Below are 16,734 nucleotides of genomic sequence, written 5' to 3' on the forward strand. Positions count from 1 at the left end.
CACTGCTTGTTGGCTGAGGCACGTTGGACAAGCACATTACCTCTCTGAGTCCCGTTTTCTTCATCTGTAAAATTGGGATGTCTCAGAGAGTGAGAATCAAATGAGTGCGAATGCTTTGCAAACTGAGTGTGATAGGTTTTCCTCTGAAACCCAGGGCTGAGTGCTTTTGGAAACACAGGCAGAGCATGAGAAGCAGGCCCTGCCCTCGGCGAGTGTGTGATCTAGTGGGGCAGACAAGACTGGCACACAGAGCTCTTGGTGGTGTTGGTGCTGCAGGTTGAGACTACTGCATGAGTGTGGAGCTGGGAGAGGGAAGAAGGACTAGACGGGGTACTTAGATGATACTTACTGGAGGGGATAGAATTTTGGCTGGGCTTGGAAAGCTGGGTATGAGTTCAATAGGCAGGTGATCAAATACAGACTCATTCTGGGAAGGAGAGTCATGATCAAGGAAATGACAGACGTTGATAACGGCCACAGGCCATTTATATGCCTTGTTTGATCCTCTTAGGGACCCTCTTGAGGTAGGTTTTATTATTGTTTCTAAATTATAAGGGAGAAACCAGAGGCTGAGTATCTTACCCAGTGTCAGACTGCTAGTAAATGACAAAAGTAGGATTTGAACCCAGGTTCCTAGGCTCTGAGCCATTATCTATATTGATTTCCTAAAAGCAGGATGTGCAGGAGATGCATCTGTGATTACACTGGTTCATTGCTTCATTTATCCAGTGAACAATTTCTGAGCCCCTACTACATTCCCAGCCACTCTTGGATGTAGGGATGGAAATGAGAGGAAGGTCCCTCTCCCCCCTATGGGGCTTCAGTATAGAGGGAAGAGGACACAGAAGAAAGTAATTATAACGCAGCTGGTTCTCTGCCAGAGGCATGTCAGGGTACCATGCTGGCCCTTGGGCAGAAACAAGTAGCTGTGTGTGTTGGAGGAGTCACCGAAGACATTCCAGTGTGGAAGGGTGAGAGCTGGGTGCTGAGGGGGAAGGAGGAACTTGTCAGGAAGGCATTCCAGCAGAGGGACCTGCAGCCGGGGTGGGCGGATGAGGAAGCCAGCCCCGCTGCAGCCGAAGGCGAGCTGGCCAGAGGTGGACACTTGGGGCCTGGGTGATACTGGAGGCTGGTGGAGTCTCATCTGTAGTGTGCCAGGAGGACAGTGCACTGCAGCCCCATGGACTCCTGCTGACAGAGGCCTGGCAGCAAGCGGCCTTGCTTTCTCAGGCTGCCCAGCACTTCCTGAATAATCTGTGGCTGGGCTTGACATTGCCAGTGAAGGTTCATAGGCAGCTTCCTTGTCCCACACTGGGTCCCTGCTCTGCTGAGCTAAGCCTCTGCTCTGCTGAGCTGAGCAGCCTTGTCCAGTGACAAGCAGCCATATGGGCACCTGGAGGGAACACTAGGCCAGGGCCCAGCAGACTTGGACTCTGATCCTTGATCAGCAGCCTTGGCAGGTTCTTGACCTCTCGGGCTTGCTCTGCAACATGAGGGGACTCAGTGGCCCGAGGTCCTTTTCAGCCCCGACACTGTGAGTCTGGGGGTTGAGTGGGTTGGGAAGCGGGAAGCAGAAGATAAGGGAGGGAGGAGGTGGGTCTGTGACAGGCATGTTCTTCAGCCTGTGCAGGTGATTCAGTAGGGACTCAGAAAAGTTTCCAGGGGTGACTATTGTCAATACTGCATCCCAGAAAGGAGACAACAGACATAGCTATCATTCTCTGAATCTCAGCTCCTTACGTGACCATCTCTGAACCCTCAGGACAACTCTGTGCCGTGGCGGGTGTTGTTCTGTTTTACAGATGGGAAACTAAGGCTCCAAGAGATCCATTGATTTTGCCCAGGTTTTCCTGTGAGTGGCAGAGTTGGGATTTGAACCCAGACCTGCGTGACTCTAAGTTCTGGCCATTTACACCTTACTGCATAGGCCCCAGAGGCTGCCTTCATCCTGCAGGGGTTCCTGGACATGCTGCGCCGGGGATTACCCACTGACATGGGTCCCACCTGGAGGACCAGCTGCCAGGTTGGCACCATAGCAGACACCTCTGGCCAGATCCACTGGGACGTGAAGGGGCACGCTGGCCTCTCCCACAGCTGCCTGGTGGGCTGAGCTGGGTGGGTTTGTTTTGACAGGTGAGGCCAGTTTCACCTCCTGGTAGCAGGTTCATGCGCACCTATGGGAACGTGATCCCTCCCTCCGGGTGTGCTTTGGCAGTGACATCAGGTATGTGGGTGAAGCATGTGGTTGAAGTAAATGAAGCTGGAGGAGAATGACAGGAGCAAGAGCATATGGGTAGGACTGTACTATCCTAGAGGCCTAGAGGCCTGTGGTTGCAGCTGCCTGTTCTTCCTTCCTGACCTGGGGCTGGGACACCGGGGCCTTTGCATGTCCTGCCTTCGGGCCCAGAGCAGTAGAAATTTGGGATGTGGGCCCACAGCCAGCTTAAAAGTTTGTGCCACTTTGCAATCGCAGAGCCTAGAGCTCAAAAAGGCTTTGTGTCATCCATTGTCTATCTTAGAGTTGGGGGCTGAGGCCCAGAGACAGGAAGCCACGTGCTCTTAAGCTCATGCAGCCTCACACAGCCTCACAGAGCCATGGGTGGTAGAGCTGAAGGTAGAGTTTCTCAGCGCCTAGGCTTCAGCTCTTTTCTACCACCCTACCCTGTTTGGGGAGCAGGGAAGCAAAGGAGCTTAGACCAAACCCTGGGTTGGGGGGACTGCTACCCTTGGGGGCCCCCCCCGAGTCCTTTTTCCCGCCTGACCCAGCTCTATGGCAGCTCTGTGGGGGGGGGCACCCTCGGGTGTTTCTAGACCACTGGCCCCCAGTTCTTTCAATTCATGTCAGCAAATTTTAATGAAACATGTAGTATGCAGGATACCATAGGGGATGCCAGAGTCCTTGAAACTGATTCAAATTTTCTAAGGGAGACCACCATGCAGGAAAGTGGCATCACAATACGAGAGAGAGCCTACAAGAACCACTCTCTGGTCACACCGAAGGGTTTAGAGCACAAGGTCAGGGAATGTTTCATTGGAAAGTAAGGGAGTAAAAGGAGGCAGGGATGTGGACACAGGCTCTGAAAGTGTGAAGAAGAGTAGAGTAGACAAGGTGTGGGAGGCAAGGGGAAGAGCCAGCGCAAAGGAGGGAATTGAGGCATTGTTCTGGGCATGGTAGCAGTGCTCTGAGGGGTTGGGGGCAGGTGCAGGCTAGTGATGCACAGTGAGGCTGGGAAGGCAGCACAGGGCAGCTGGTGCAGAGCCTGGGATGTCTCAGCTACCAGACAGGGCACTTGGGCTTTCTCTGATGGTCAGTGGGAAGATGTCTAACCCAACTGGGTGATGAAGTGAAAAGAGCCAGGCCTGGACTGCCTGGGAAGTTCACCCTGACTCTGCTATTATGAGCTGTTGGACCTCAGGCAAATGCTTTAGCTCTCTGAGCCTCTGTTTTCTCATCTGCGAAATGGGGTTGATAATAGTACCTACCAATCGGGGTGGCCACAAGGATGATGTAGAGCACTAGTGCACTGCTTCCCTTGGTAAAAGCTGGATAAACGTCATTCCCTGGGTTGCCTCCTGGGTATCATCAGGCTATTAGTGAAGGCTGGGAGAGCAAGAAGGAAGTCCTTCTGAAAGCAAGAGTAACTTCTTATATGGGGTCCAAATCCCCTGGCCAGCCTTGAGCCATCTTGGTGGCCTGGGAAGGAAGCAGGAAGCATTGATGGCCATGGTCTCTGTGTTCCTCCCATCAGGGCAGGACAGGACCTGAAGGTGTGTATGGCCCAAATGGTCCAATGTGTGGGTGCTGAGGTGGGGACAAGAACCCAGTGAATTCTCCAGTGGTCAGGTTGCAGATGAAGAGCTTCTACTCGGCCAGGCCCAGGATTAAGGACTTCTTGTCCTCTGTCACGGTGTGTGCAGCAGTGGGGAAGGGTCGCTACGGCCACGGGGGTGGAGGCGGTGAGGAGCACGGAGGCGCGTCCTGGCTCCAGCGGTGCAGACCTGCAGCCCTGGCAATTGCGACAGAAGGTGGGACAGCCAAGGACACCTCACTGCTGTGGTCACGCAAGCCGCCGACGGCCCTGTCAGGCAGGGATGCTGCTGAGGCTGCGGAGCCACACACCTCTGCCTGCCGCAGCCAATCCCTGCTCTGCTGCCGCTGCCACTGCCGCTGCCTCCCTTTTTATTTTTATTTTTTCCTTTTGCCTTCATTCGTCTTTATAGCTGAATAGTATCCCTCTGTATGGATATACCACATTTTGTTTATCTGCTCATCAGTTGGTGGATATTTGTATTGTGTTCACTTTGGGACTCATAAATGTGCTGCTGTGACTTTTGTGTGCAAGTGTTTGGATGGATGTATGTTTTCAGGACATTCCACTCTCCGTGGAGCCTGGGAGAGCGGTGGTGGGGAGTGGGAAGAAAGGGGGTGACGCCCAGGGACCTGCTTGCCCACTGGGTACCCGGAGCAGCTGGGTGTGAGTGAGAAGGGCAGGCTGAGGATCCCGTTCTAGCCTCACTTGGAGCCCGGGGTGTGTGAGGCCAGGGCTGTTCTCAGACCACCACACGCCCACACTGTTATGTCAGATTTGGCAGTTGTTTTTTGGGAATAGCCTAGACAGCTGGTATTTTCCCTGGAAATCAGGTGCACTTTTTCCTGTGCCCTACTGAGGGCTAAAATTAGACAGACACATAGAGAAGCATGAGCCACCCCGATAGTCTAGTCTAGAGGAGAAGAGTGTTGTCAACAGGAAGCTGGCTGGCCAGGGGCAAGAGGTGGTCAGGAAGAGGAAGGTCAACAAGCCGCACGTAAGCCAAGGCTTGGCTGTGATGCTCCTACCCCCATCACATTCGCACAGAGCAGTGGTTTTGTTGATAGGAAATGCGGGTATCTCTCTGGTGCCTTTTGGCAGCTGGGGAAACAGAGGCCCTGCATTGAAGGAATCTGCTGTTAAGGCACAAAGGGGATTGAAGTCAGTTTCCAGTTCTGTGAGCAGCAGGAGTGACAGGTTTGGTGAAACCCAGACCTTGTCCTCGGTGCTGTGCTAGTTTTTGAGCTCACAGGAGAAGACCGAGGACATAAAAACAAGAGAGAGTTTATGTTGCTTTAGTCTCCAAAAAAAGAACACCAAACCGCACCCCAGCTCCAAAGCAAAAACACAATACAGGGCTTTAATTACCATCTTTTCTTTTCTCCCCCGCCCCTTTTTTTTTCTTTTTGTTCTCCAGCCAGAAAACATTATGCTATTAGACAAGAATATTCCCATTCCACACATCAAGCTGATTGACTTTGGCCTGGCTCACGAAATAGAAGATGGAGTTGAATTTAAGAACATTTTTGGCACACCAGAATTTGTTGGTGAGTGTTGGGGCTATTTCTTTCCCAGCTAAGAATCTGGGATCAAAAGGTAAAGAAATCCCAGTAAAAAACCCTGTGTCTGGGGCTGTGGCCTGAAAGATGATGCCTTGGAGACCCCCTAGAAACCTACTGTGTGGGGAAGGAAATGTGGTGCTGGGCCTTTGGGTAAGGGTCCAGGGCTGGCTTTGAGTGCCCACTGGGGCTTAGGAAGGCCAGGTGGGGCTAGCAGCCTTCGCAGAGTTAAACCTTCCCAGAGCAGGTGCCACCTCCTGCTTTTAGTTGAGTTTGTTGTGAACATTTAAAATTACCTCACCCTCTTGCATTCCTGTAAATTCAACTTTCTTTGGAGTAGCTTTCGATTTCCTGGAAAGAAAAAAGGAAATCATCTGCTGGATGCCAGATCCTCCCACTCACCTCCCTTGTATGCCTGTCCTTCATTTATGCATGGGAGGTCCACCTGCAGCAGGGCACCGGTGGCCCTCTCTTCCTCTGTTTCTCTCACCCTTGGCCCAGACCCCAGAAACCTTCTCATGGGGCTTGGGCTGCAGGGTGGGGTCTCATAAAGAAACAGCCTTGCAAAGGGGAAAGGAATGAGAACTGAGAACCACTGTCTCTCTGCTTCAGGACTTGGAGTGCCTCTGAAAATGGAGGGAGGGCGTGGTCTTCTCAAAACCCAGGGGCGGAAACTTCTAACCACAGTCTAAACAAAAAAGGGAGACAGTGTGTCAGATCGTTCACTCTGACGGGTTTTCAGGCTACGCATACAAACTCTGCAGCCGCTGTGGAATGCTGCTGCAGAGGGCCCACTGGCACGGGACCCTTACAGGTGCCCAGTACTATCTATGGCTTGTGCTCTGCAGACATTATCTCAGTTAATCTTCAAACTACATAATGAAACACGTTTAAATATTTCCCCTGTCAAGAGCTTTGTTCAGGGCAAAACGAGGGTAGAGCTGAGATTCAAATACAGATATGTCCAACATCAAAGCCTGTGCTCTTCCCGTTACACTGGTCTGTCTCTCTGAGGAGACCCTGCCCCAAGGAGCTTACAGTTTGTGGAAGCAACACAGCAAGCCAACAAATAAGAGTGCTGGAAGGCTCTTTGCAGATCGTCTGGTCTAGTTTAACAAATGTGGAACTGGAAGGCTGGAGGATTTCAGTTAAGATCAACCAATGGTTGGTTATTCTTCACCTTCTGTATGAAAGCTATTAGGCGAGGTACTAGAGATAGACATAGTGATGGTAAAGAGCCACATTCAGAGTGACATACGAAGCCACACAATGAGTTGGGGACAAAGCCACCTTGAACCTGGGGCATAAGACATCTGTTATTGAACTTGTTTGAGACAGCAGTTGCTGCCCACCATTCATGTATATAGTAAAGATGTATATGTTTATTTAGTTAAGTCATACCAAGTGTCAAACAACAGTAATGGTTCAATTAGAAATTCAGGGCAATGATGGGCCACAAGACAGGATGTGATTACTTGTAAAGAGAGTAATATAGGCAGCCCTCAAAGGCTGTTCAAACAAGATATCTATCCTAGCAAAGTCAGTGGGATAAGCTATGACCTTGAATCAGTGAGGGACAGGGCTGTTGTGTGTGGGAGAAGTGTCTGAAGAGGGGCGGGGAAGGAGCCAGGGTAGAGGAGGAGCAGCTCCCAGGTTTAGTCATCCATAGCAGGGGAATAGGCCCAGAAGTAGTACATTTGTTGGGGACAATGCACTGTTGACTCTGGATGGAGCAGAGAGTCCACACAGACTGGTTGTGTGAGTGGGATATTAATGAGTAGGGCCAGACTCTGGACAGTTTTGCCCAATGGTATGGTGGTAAATGTCTAACAACTGGGTCTCAGAACAAAACCCTAATTTATAGTATTTCCAGTTTCAAACTCCCAACATGTTATCACTGAATTCAGAGCTGGGAAGAGGTGTACACAGTTAACTTTTGTGAGCCAGCTCCAGCCCAAACTGGTTTTCTTTGTCCCCTACAGATATATAGAGTAGCTTCTTTAAGGCCCTACCCAAACTATGATGACTATCTTTGCCCAAGACTGCTTAGAAACAGGTCATAACCATTTTCCTTACTCCCACCATTTCTTGGAAATTCCCAACCTGAGATCCAGGGTTAAAAATTTGCTGTCAGCTTGCAGTAGTGTGGTGTACCTGGTCTTCCAAAGGCCCTCCCACTAAAAAACTGGGTTCTTAGAAAATATTCTTTTTAAAGCAATTCTGGACATACAGGAAATGAGTAAGGGTAGTAATTCCTTCAGCATCATCTTCCCCATGCCCAAATGCCAAGGAAATGAACTTAGAGCTGGAGCTGTGGGCAGCAAGAAAATCCAGTAGAAGAACTCTCCTAAAGGCAAGTCCACATATCAGCATTTTGGTCAGAGGCTGGCAATATTTAGATAATCAAAGACATAAGATATTGAAATGATCAGATGTTGACTATAAAATAAATGAAATGCATATAGAAATAAAAGAAAGAATCACAAGAATGAGCAAGCAACAAGAGAGTTTCCAAAAAGTACCAGATAGAACTTTAAGAAATTCAGTATATACTGGTAGAAACTTAAAACTCAGTAACTGAGCTGAACAGCAGATTACACACTGCTGAGGAGAGTGTTGAAGAATTGAAACACTGAACTGGAAAAAATTAGCTAGAGTGACAGACATAGAAATATGAGAGGGTAAGCAAATGAGGATAAAAAAAGACCACCTACCATAGGTCTGTTTGGAGGCTCAGAGGAAAGAATAAAAACACTAGAGAGGCAACATTTGAAAAATCTGGCTAAGAATTTTCAGAACTGATGTAAAAACATCAGATTCTGAGAGGACAATGTATATCAAACAGAAAAAAAAAAAATCCATACTTAGCCATATTATAGTTAAACTCTAGGGTATCAAAGACAAACAGAAGAATTTAAAAGCAGCCAGAGAGAAAAGATAGGTTATCTACAAAACAAACAAACAGAAATTAGACTGACAGCATACTTCTCAAAACAACAATGGAAGTCAATATTCAATAGAATATTATCTTCAAAGAGCTAAGAGGGGAAAAAACGTAATTGTGTACCAAGGTAAATTACATTTCAAGAATGAGGATAAAAGATTCAGGAAAACAAAGCAAAATGAACAAACAAAAAAATAACAACAAAAACAAAACAAATAATCAAACATCAACAGGCCTTTTAAAATGAAATTTCTAAAAGATGTAGTTATAAATTAAGGAAAATAACTTCTGAAGGGACGTCTCAATGTAAGAAGTAATATGAGCAAAGAAATCAGTAAATATTAGGCAAATGTAAACATTTTCTGTTAAAAATAATCAAGTTTTAATTGTGAAAATAAAAAAGAATAAAACTAAAAACTGAAGAAAATAATGTTAGGACAGAATGCTTGAAATTAAGGTCTCGTTTTGTTACAGGAGGTTCAAAGTGTTGACTTATGTTAGACTTGTCACGTAGACATAGTGAAGTCTTAAGGGCAGTGATTACAAAAATATAAGTTGAGTGAAAAAACAATATGAAAACTAAAAGAAACAAGGAAAAAGAAAAGCACAGAAAAATGGACAAACAAAAGCGCATAGAGGACAATAATGTGTATATAAGTATATTGAGCAGATAAGTACTGGAAAGTCAGTTGTGCTTCTCAAACTCTCTATGGTAAAAATCTTAAAAAATTTTTTTTTCGTTCTGTGCTGGATTGCTTCTTCAGTAAGAACCAAGAAAAATAAATTTCTAGATAAATTATGACAGTTTGAATGTCATGGCAATGTCATATTTCTGTATTAGTCTCTAAATGCATACTCCCAATTTCTGTACCTATCTCATCTGGACCAGTGACAATTAGCAGACTATTTGTCTGTGGACCACACTTTGACTATCACTCTTCTAGTTAAAGCCTTTCATGTGTGTGCCAGGTGACATGTACAAAAAAAATTTGTAGAAATGTTCCAATAATAAAAGAAGTAGAAACGGTCCAAATGATCACTGAGAAGAGAATAACTAAAAGATGATATATGTATATTCACACAATGGACTATTAAATAGCAGTGAAAATGAAAGATCATGGATGAACATTCAATGAACACTAGAAGCATAATGCTGAATGAGGGGAAAAACATCAAGTGACAGTAGATCACATGCAGTATGACATCATTTTTATGAAGCTAAAAAATAAGCTAAGCCAGGAGAGTGATTCCTTGTATCTGGAAGCGGAGAGGTGGGAGGGTGGGAGGGTGGGCAGGCACACCCTGTGAATGCAGTGCTTTTGATACTGTGTTAGACCAACAAACTTAGCCTTGCCCACTCCCCACCGTATTCCATCAGTGGTGAAACAGGCTCAGTCCTTCTCCCTTCCCTAGCCTCTGCTCTCTCTTTCTCCTCCATCTCATAGCCAAGCTTTTGGAAAGAGTTTGAATAAGTTGTCTACACTCTTATTTCCACTTCCCAAATCAGGGCATTCCCTGGTCACCACAGTGAGTGTGAAATTCAATACTCACTTCCCAGTGTTTGTCTGCTTGGTCTCTGGGCTGCATTTGGTCTCCTTCTCTTCTCAGTAGAGTCTTCTTTCCTAGACTCTGCACCTTCTTCTGGTGACATCATTTGTACAATTCCTGTTTCCACCTATATGATGACTCCAAACTTGATGACTCTGGCCCACTCCCCAATACCCAGCTTTTTCCTGGTCACCTTCCCCTGATGCCCCTCAGGCACCTCAAACCCATCATCTGGACCCCAGAATGTCTTCCTGCTCCTCAGGTGGGAGGTACCCTTTTTCAGGCCAGACTCAGAAGACTGTGGATTCCTTCTCTGCCAACTTCTCCATCACCTTCCAGTGCTTACCAGACTGGTTTCCACCAGAGAATTCTAAAGTAGGCCTTGTCACTAAGCCCCATTGTCCCTTCTTGTATCTTCTTCTCTCCACCCTCCTCTTCCTCTTCCTTTTCCAGACATTCCTATGTGCTTCCCCTCATCCTCACTATCAAGGCTTCTTTGCAAAAAGTTTCTACCAATGTAACAGGCAACTAACTTCTTCAAAATTTTTAGAATGATATTATCTCCTTCCTTTGCTCTGATATTTTTGTGTGTGTGTTAGAGGGGAATCCAGGATGGAGACATTTGGCATTAAACTCCCTAAAATTCGCCACAGCTGTCTCTTGCATTTTCATACTCCTGCTGACTGTTCAATATGGCTTCTTTCAGCTCCAGAAATTGTGAACTATGAGCCCTTGGGCCTGGAGGCTGACATGTGGTAAGTTGTGTAGGCCACCTAGGTGGTCTGGGGACCCTTCCAAGGGCAGAAGGCCTCAGACCCTGGCTCTGGCTGATAGCCCTCTTGAAGAGGAACACCTTCAATCCACACGCACCTTTCAGAGACTCTGGCTGCTCTGGGTGTTCTGGGTCTGGGGCCGGGGCAGCTGGAGGCAGCCAGGCCTGGACCTGAGACCAGTTAGAACAGAGAAGAGGTGGAGAGCAAGGGGAGGGCTGAGGACGGAGGTACAGGATCCCCTCTGAAGCCTGCCACAGCCGTGGTCAAGATAATGTAACAACAGCTCTTTCAGTCATTCAATCAAATGATCACTGAGAGCCTCACGTTCTAGGCCCTGTGGTGGGTCTGGGGATACCGCAGCGATTGATTCTCTGCCTAGACTGGCGTTATTTCATTTGAGCAGTGCTTTGTAGGTGGCTGAGCACCATGATTCAGTCGTTTTCTAAAATCCTCCCAGCAGTCCTCTGAGATAGTTATTATTGTCCTCGCTGTATGAGGAGAAAGAGGCTCAGAAGCGATAAGAGACTTGCCCCGATCAGAGCCTGCAAGGGCAGGGGTCTGATCTTGAGCTTGAGTCTTCAGGCTCAATGTCCAGAGTTTGATGACTCCAGCTGCCTCCCTGGGTGCTGCGGAAGGACGGGATGGAGAGGGCTGTGAGGCTTGAGATGGCATTCACAGGCCGCCATGGAAGGGCAAGTGGCCATTTCCCCTGAGAACCATGCAGGGATTCCCTTGCTGGTCTGGGATTAGGGCTAGGAGGCCATGATTGGACTGTTCTTTGTTTTGCAGGAGCATAGGCGTCATCACCTACATCCTGTGAGTACCCCTGATTCTGCATCCACCACCCAGCTTAGACCCGGGGGACTGAGAGGAGTGAGAGAAGGGCAAGCAGACAGGCAGGCTGACATTTCCTGAGCACCCACCGTGAACCAGATGTGTTCGATCCACACAGCGAACCTGAGGCTGAACCCTCTTAGCTCCATTTCACACATTTCACACATTTCACCCATGGGGCTTGGGCTGGGCAGGAACCCAGGAGAGCAGCCTCCATCTGCATCCCCACCGTGGCCAGGGATCCAGTGCGCAGCTTCAGCCACACCGGAGTGCTATGAGGCTGTCAGCTTTCACCCAGAAGCCTTGTGGCAGCTCTCAAGCTGCAGCCCCCCCACCAGCCCATCCTGCCTCCTCCTCTCCCTTTCTCCCCTCCTCTCCCAGCCTTGCATTCTCCCTCCTCCTTTCTCCCCAGAGTCTCTTTCCTGTTCCTGAAGTATTAAGTTGCTTAAGCAGAGATTTCCTGCACAGCTCTATGTGTAGTGGATCTGACACTTTCCATCTTTGTGGCCTTGGGCAGATTCTTAACCTCTTTCCGAGTCTGTTATTTTCATCAGCAAAATAAGAATCACCAATTTCCCACCAGGGGTGTGCTGTGAAGGTTAAATATGAGGAGGGACCCCCCCAAAACAGAAATTATTTATAAAAAATTGTGCTTTTAGTCTTCCATGTTTAAACTTCAGTCACCTTCAAAGCACTACTCTCCATTTGATGCAATACACCTATCAAGACTTTTTTCCACTGCTCAGAACAGTTTTTGAACTCATCAATTTTGATGTTTTTTAGTACTTTGGCTGTTTTTATTTCGCCCACATTGACAAAATGTTTCCCTTTGAAGGCTTTTTTCATCCAGAGAAACAAAAAAATAGTTGCTCAGGCTAGATTGGGTGAATAGGGAGGGTGGATCATGGGGCTCATGCCATTTTTGGGCAAAAACTGCTGAACACTCAGTGCGGTGTGGGCAGGTGAGCTCGTAAATCATCCATCATGAAGTGGGCAAACCCACTGAGTCTTAAAAAAAAATTCACTGAAGCCAAGTGTAGCCTCTCACAGCAATGCCAGCTGGTACACTGATACAGGTGGGTTCCTAGAACACTCTCTTACAGTGGGAAGGCTGTACTACAAGACCTGCCCTCACGAAGATAATTCCAGCTTTTTGGGGTCCCCCCTCATAAGCTGACGTGCAAATTTCTTAGCACTGCTCTGGCACATAGTACATGACTAATTAGTAGGTGTTCATTCCATTAGTGCTTCCCAAATGGTTTCTCCTCACAGCACACTTGGAAAATGCCACTTCTATGGCACATTGGGGAAGAGTCAGCCCACAGCCAGACTCAACAGCTGAGGAGATCATTTTCTTAACACCCCATAAACCAGTTTTCTGACCCTTCCAGCAGTACTTGGACTGGGAGCTCTGTATAATGTGGGGGACCCCCTTAAGCTGCAGCAGAAGGTCTAAATCCTGGCTGCCCACTAGACCTTTTAATACCAACCATGGTCCTGGCTCCACCCCGGATCTATTAATCTATCAGAATCTCTAGGGGTGGGATGTCTAGGGGATAAAAGCCCCGGACAAATTTGATGCAAAGACAGAGAATTAGATGCATTGCTCTATAGTTTCAAATCAAAGCCAGAATATTCAGACATTGGCTCTTGAAACTTTCATTTCTTCAGAACTCTGGTTCCCATTGAAATGTTGAAGAACTCCAGTGTGTACAAGGCACATAGTCTTCTCACAGCTAATTTGAGTTCCATACAGTTTCCTGAGTGCCTGCTCCATGGTGGGCATTGTGCCGGGCACTTGAGAGAGTTACATGATGGAGAGTCTGCCCTCCTTGTATGGAGCGCCCTGTGTTGGGGTGGCGTGAGGAACACCACCAGATAGCTAATTCTCACCTGGTGGGACCAAGGTCACAGTGGAGGTAGAACCATGCCTCTGTGAGATACAGTGGGAGAGGCAATGGCTGCTGGGGCTTCGGAAGGTTTAATGGGGTGGCAGGGAACAGGAAGAAAGAGGTCAATTGATTTGAACTGGACTATTTGGAATGAGGTTAATGCTCCAGGTATAAAGGGACGGAAGGGCTGCCCTGCTAAGAAAGGGAACAGTTAGCATGTTGAGTGTGGTGAAATGTACTGAGAATGTGGTAGGGACCAACTTCTCAGTACATTTGCCCGGGAATTTAGATGTGATCATATAGAGAATGGAGAATCATAGAAGGTTCTTTGTGTTCTAACAATGACTATAATAATGGCCATCAGTTCCAGAGCTTTAGCATGGGCCAAGATTGCATGAAACATTTTGTATATATTTACTCTTTACAACAACCATGTGAGGTGGGGACTTTCATTTTCTTCATTTTATAGGTGAGGAAACTGAAGGTCAGAGAGGTTGAGTCACTTACCTAGGTTCACCCAGGTAATGAGTGACAGAGCTAGGTTCAAACTCAAGACTGAAATACCAAGTATTTTCCAATGCACTGTGCTAAGAAAATGGCAGCGTGGGTGAGGATGACCTTCGAGAGATATTTGACCAACAAAACTTTCTGGCCGGTTAGATGAGGAGAGGAAATGGAAGGAAGAGTCAGAGGTGGTGACCCCTGTGTTTCCAGCTTGGATACATTTGTGAACTGACAATCATTAATCAGGGCAGGGAGCTAATGTTTGGGTACAGTGACTTCTGGGAAGATGGCACGTCTAGGTAGTCTTCACATAGTCCACTGACGGTAGATTCAGGAGTCACTATTAGAACGCCATCTCTTTGACAAACCCTTCAGGGCAACCTCACACCCTCTTCTGGTCCCTAATGACCCCTCTACTTCCACACCTGTCAGGCTTTGCTCAAATTGCTCCCTTAGTGACCTCTCATCTCCTTCTCTGACTGCTGACAAACTCCTCCTCCTTCAAGACACACTGATGCAAATGTCAACTCTCCTATGAAGCCTGCCCTGGGCCTCCCTCCTCCTGTGTTCCCACAGTCCTTTGTCTGTCCTTCTATTATATTCTGCTTTGTTCTGCTGTGTTTCTCTCCCCTCCTTTTATGAGTCTCTTGAAGACACTGTTTCTCTCTCTTGAGTGCTTAGTAGGAGCTCCATAAAGTCTATTGAACTGGACTCAGTTCAAAAGGCTGCTGACTGGCTACGCAGAGGGGTCAGGCAGTATTGCTGGGAGCCTCCCAACCCCTTGCAACAGTATGAATCAGGGTTCCCTGAGTCCATCTTCCCCACTGCTGTCTACTTCCCTGTAATCACGTATTCTCTCTCTGTGTGCTCAGCCTAAGTGGAGCATCCCCTTTTCTGGGAGACACGAAGCAGGAAACGCTGGCAAATATCACAGCAGTGAGTTATGACTTTGATGAGGAATTCTTCAGCCAGACCAGCGAGCTGGCCAAGGACTTCATTCGGAAGCTTCTGGTTAAAGAGACCAGGTAAGAGGACAGAGAAAGACATGGGCTTCTCAGGTCACTGACCTGCTCCTGTTGCCTTTCCTTGAGACATGTCAGTCTGTCCCCACTTTGTCACAGGTTGTCATCTGCCCTATCATGGTCTCAGCTGGGCAGGTGCTGAGAAGTGTGGATTGGCATTCATCTTGTTTGCTCGAGTCTTTCTGCTTTTTTTCCCTGCTGAAATGCAAATAACACTATATGTGTGTGATGTGTGTGTCTGTGTGGAAGTCAGCCTGAGTTTCTCTAGGGCTCATTATCTTGTACAATCTGGCACCTGGAACTAGAATTTGAAAAGGAAGGCAGCAGTTTTTGAGCCAATTCAGGTGGGAGTTGACGATGTGAGCTCAGAGAGGCCAATATGTGAGAGAATAAGGGACATGATAATCCTACCCCTTCCTCAGGACCCAGGGTGAGCTCTGAGGCTGTGGGATCACAACAGATGGTGGGCAGGGAATTGTAGGGTATTGGGTGCCCAGAGCATGGCCTAGTTGGGGCAGGAAAGTCTCGCAGACTCTAGAAGGTTATGTCTTCTTGGTCCTACAGATTTCAGAGGGAGCTAGAGTGGGGCCCTCTCCAGTACAGGAGCCGGATTTCTCCCTCCAGGGCCAGCACTAGGCAGGATCAAAGGGCAGAGCAGAGGAGGGATCTGGGAGACAAACAGAAAAACAGAGACCAAAGATTTAACAATGCAAAGCTGGAAGCTCAAAAGAGTGCTTATGGCTCTCATACGGTGTGGCGTCAGGCCCGTTCACATTGGAACCAAGATGAGCGCTATGTGATGTCACTCTGTAGAGAGGTCTGCCTGGGCCATTTTCTCTGGAGCGCAGAGAATTCAGCCAGCTCCCCTGCGCCCCATCTCTGCATCCTCCAACATTCCGGGTTGATGGCAGTGATCAAAGAATGCCAAAATGCAGGTCTGAGAACAGTGAGAATGAAGCCCTTTGTTCTCAGCGTCTGTCCTCATGATTCATTGCAGTTTCTGATCCTCATTGCAGGAAACGGCTCACAATCCAAGAGGCCCTCAGACACCCCTGGATCACGGTAAGAGCACAGTGGTGAGTTCCAGGCGGTAGGAAGGTCTCTGCTCTGTCTCCAGGGCTGGCTGGGGTGGCCACATGCAGAGGGCCCCCGGCAAGGCCTTTGCTTGAAATGCTAACCCATGGGCACAGATGAAAGCTAGTTGGGGGCCCCGAATGTTCTGGGGCTCTTTCAAATAAGTTTATAGGTTTAAGTTTATATTTCATGCATTCCGGTGACTTATGACATGCAACCTTCACAAACCTCAGTTGTAACCCTTTTTGTTTGGGGTCATCTTACAAAGTGTCCTTTGTCGTATGCTATGTCACTGTCATTCTCAAAGCAGAAATCAGGACTCCCCAGGTGTAGAAAGAGGTTGATGACAACGGAAAATCTCAACTTTGTCACCAGGGCTCCTTCTGGGTTTTGGGGCTCTGAGTTACGGATGACACCTAAAGCGGTCACCTGGCTTTCTCAGGCTCCATGAGCCCTCCTGGAATGGGGCTGAGGTGGGGGCCTGGTCCGGGAGAGAGGCAGCCGCTATCTTAGGGCAATTCTGTTCCCTCCGGGGAGGGCAGGTGCACAAAGGTGACTACCTGCCTAAACTGCTTTATAGTTGCGCTTCCAGCTGCTGGTTTGCTGGAAGGTCTTGTGGTCTAGTCACAGCAAAGTGCTGTGAAAAGTCCTTTAGGAGGGTGGGAATCAGGAGACTGGGGCTTTGGCCCTACTAGTTCTGTTAACTGAGCAGGTGTGCACTCCAGGGACATAGCCGGACTTCCCACTCACTCTAACTGTTAAATGAAAGAGCTGG

General features: G+C 48.0%; 1 protein-coding gene across 5 annotated transcripts in view; it reads left to right on the forward strand.

Annotated features, from left to right (window-relative positions):
• The window catches only part of DAPK2 (death associated protein kinase 2), a 108,078-nt gene that overhangs the window by 77,222 nt on the left and 14,122 nt on the right, over positions 1–16,734 (forward strand). For all 5 annotated transcript variants that reach the window (XR_008528423.1, XM_054565307.1, XM_054565306.1 and 2 more), the window contains exons 5-9: positions 5,227–5,356; positions 10,567–10,615; positions 11,423–11,449; positions 14,736–14,888; positions 15,902–15,947. Coding sequence is in view for 4 of the 5 variants with exons in the window: in XM_054565307.1 (XP_054421282.1) it covers positions 5,227–5,356; positions 10,567–10,615; positions 11,423–11,449; positions 14,736–14,888; positions 15,902–15,947 (405 nt within the window). In the remaining variant the exon portion in view is untranslated. The remainder of the gene's footprint in view (positions 1–5,226; positions 5,357–10,566; positions 10,616–11,422; positions 11,450–14,735; positions 14,889–15,901; positions 15,948–16,734) is intronic.

Source organism: Pteronotus mesoamericanus, unplaced genomic scaffold (genome assembly GCF_021234165.1).
Source record: "Pteronotus mesoamericanus isolate MK-2021 breed Mesoamerican mustached bat unplaced genomic scaffold, CSHL_Meso_final contig_164, whole genome shotgun sequence".
Lineage (NCBI taxonomy): Eukaryota > Metazoa > Chordata > Mammalia > Chiroptera > Mormoopidae > Pteronotus > Pteronotus mesoamericanus.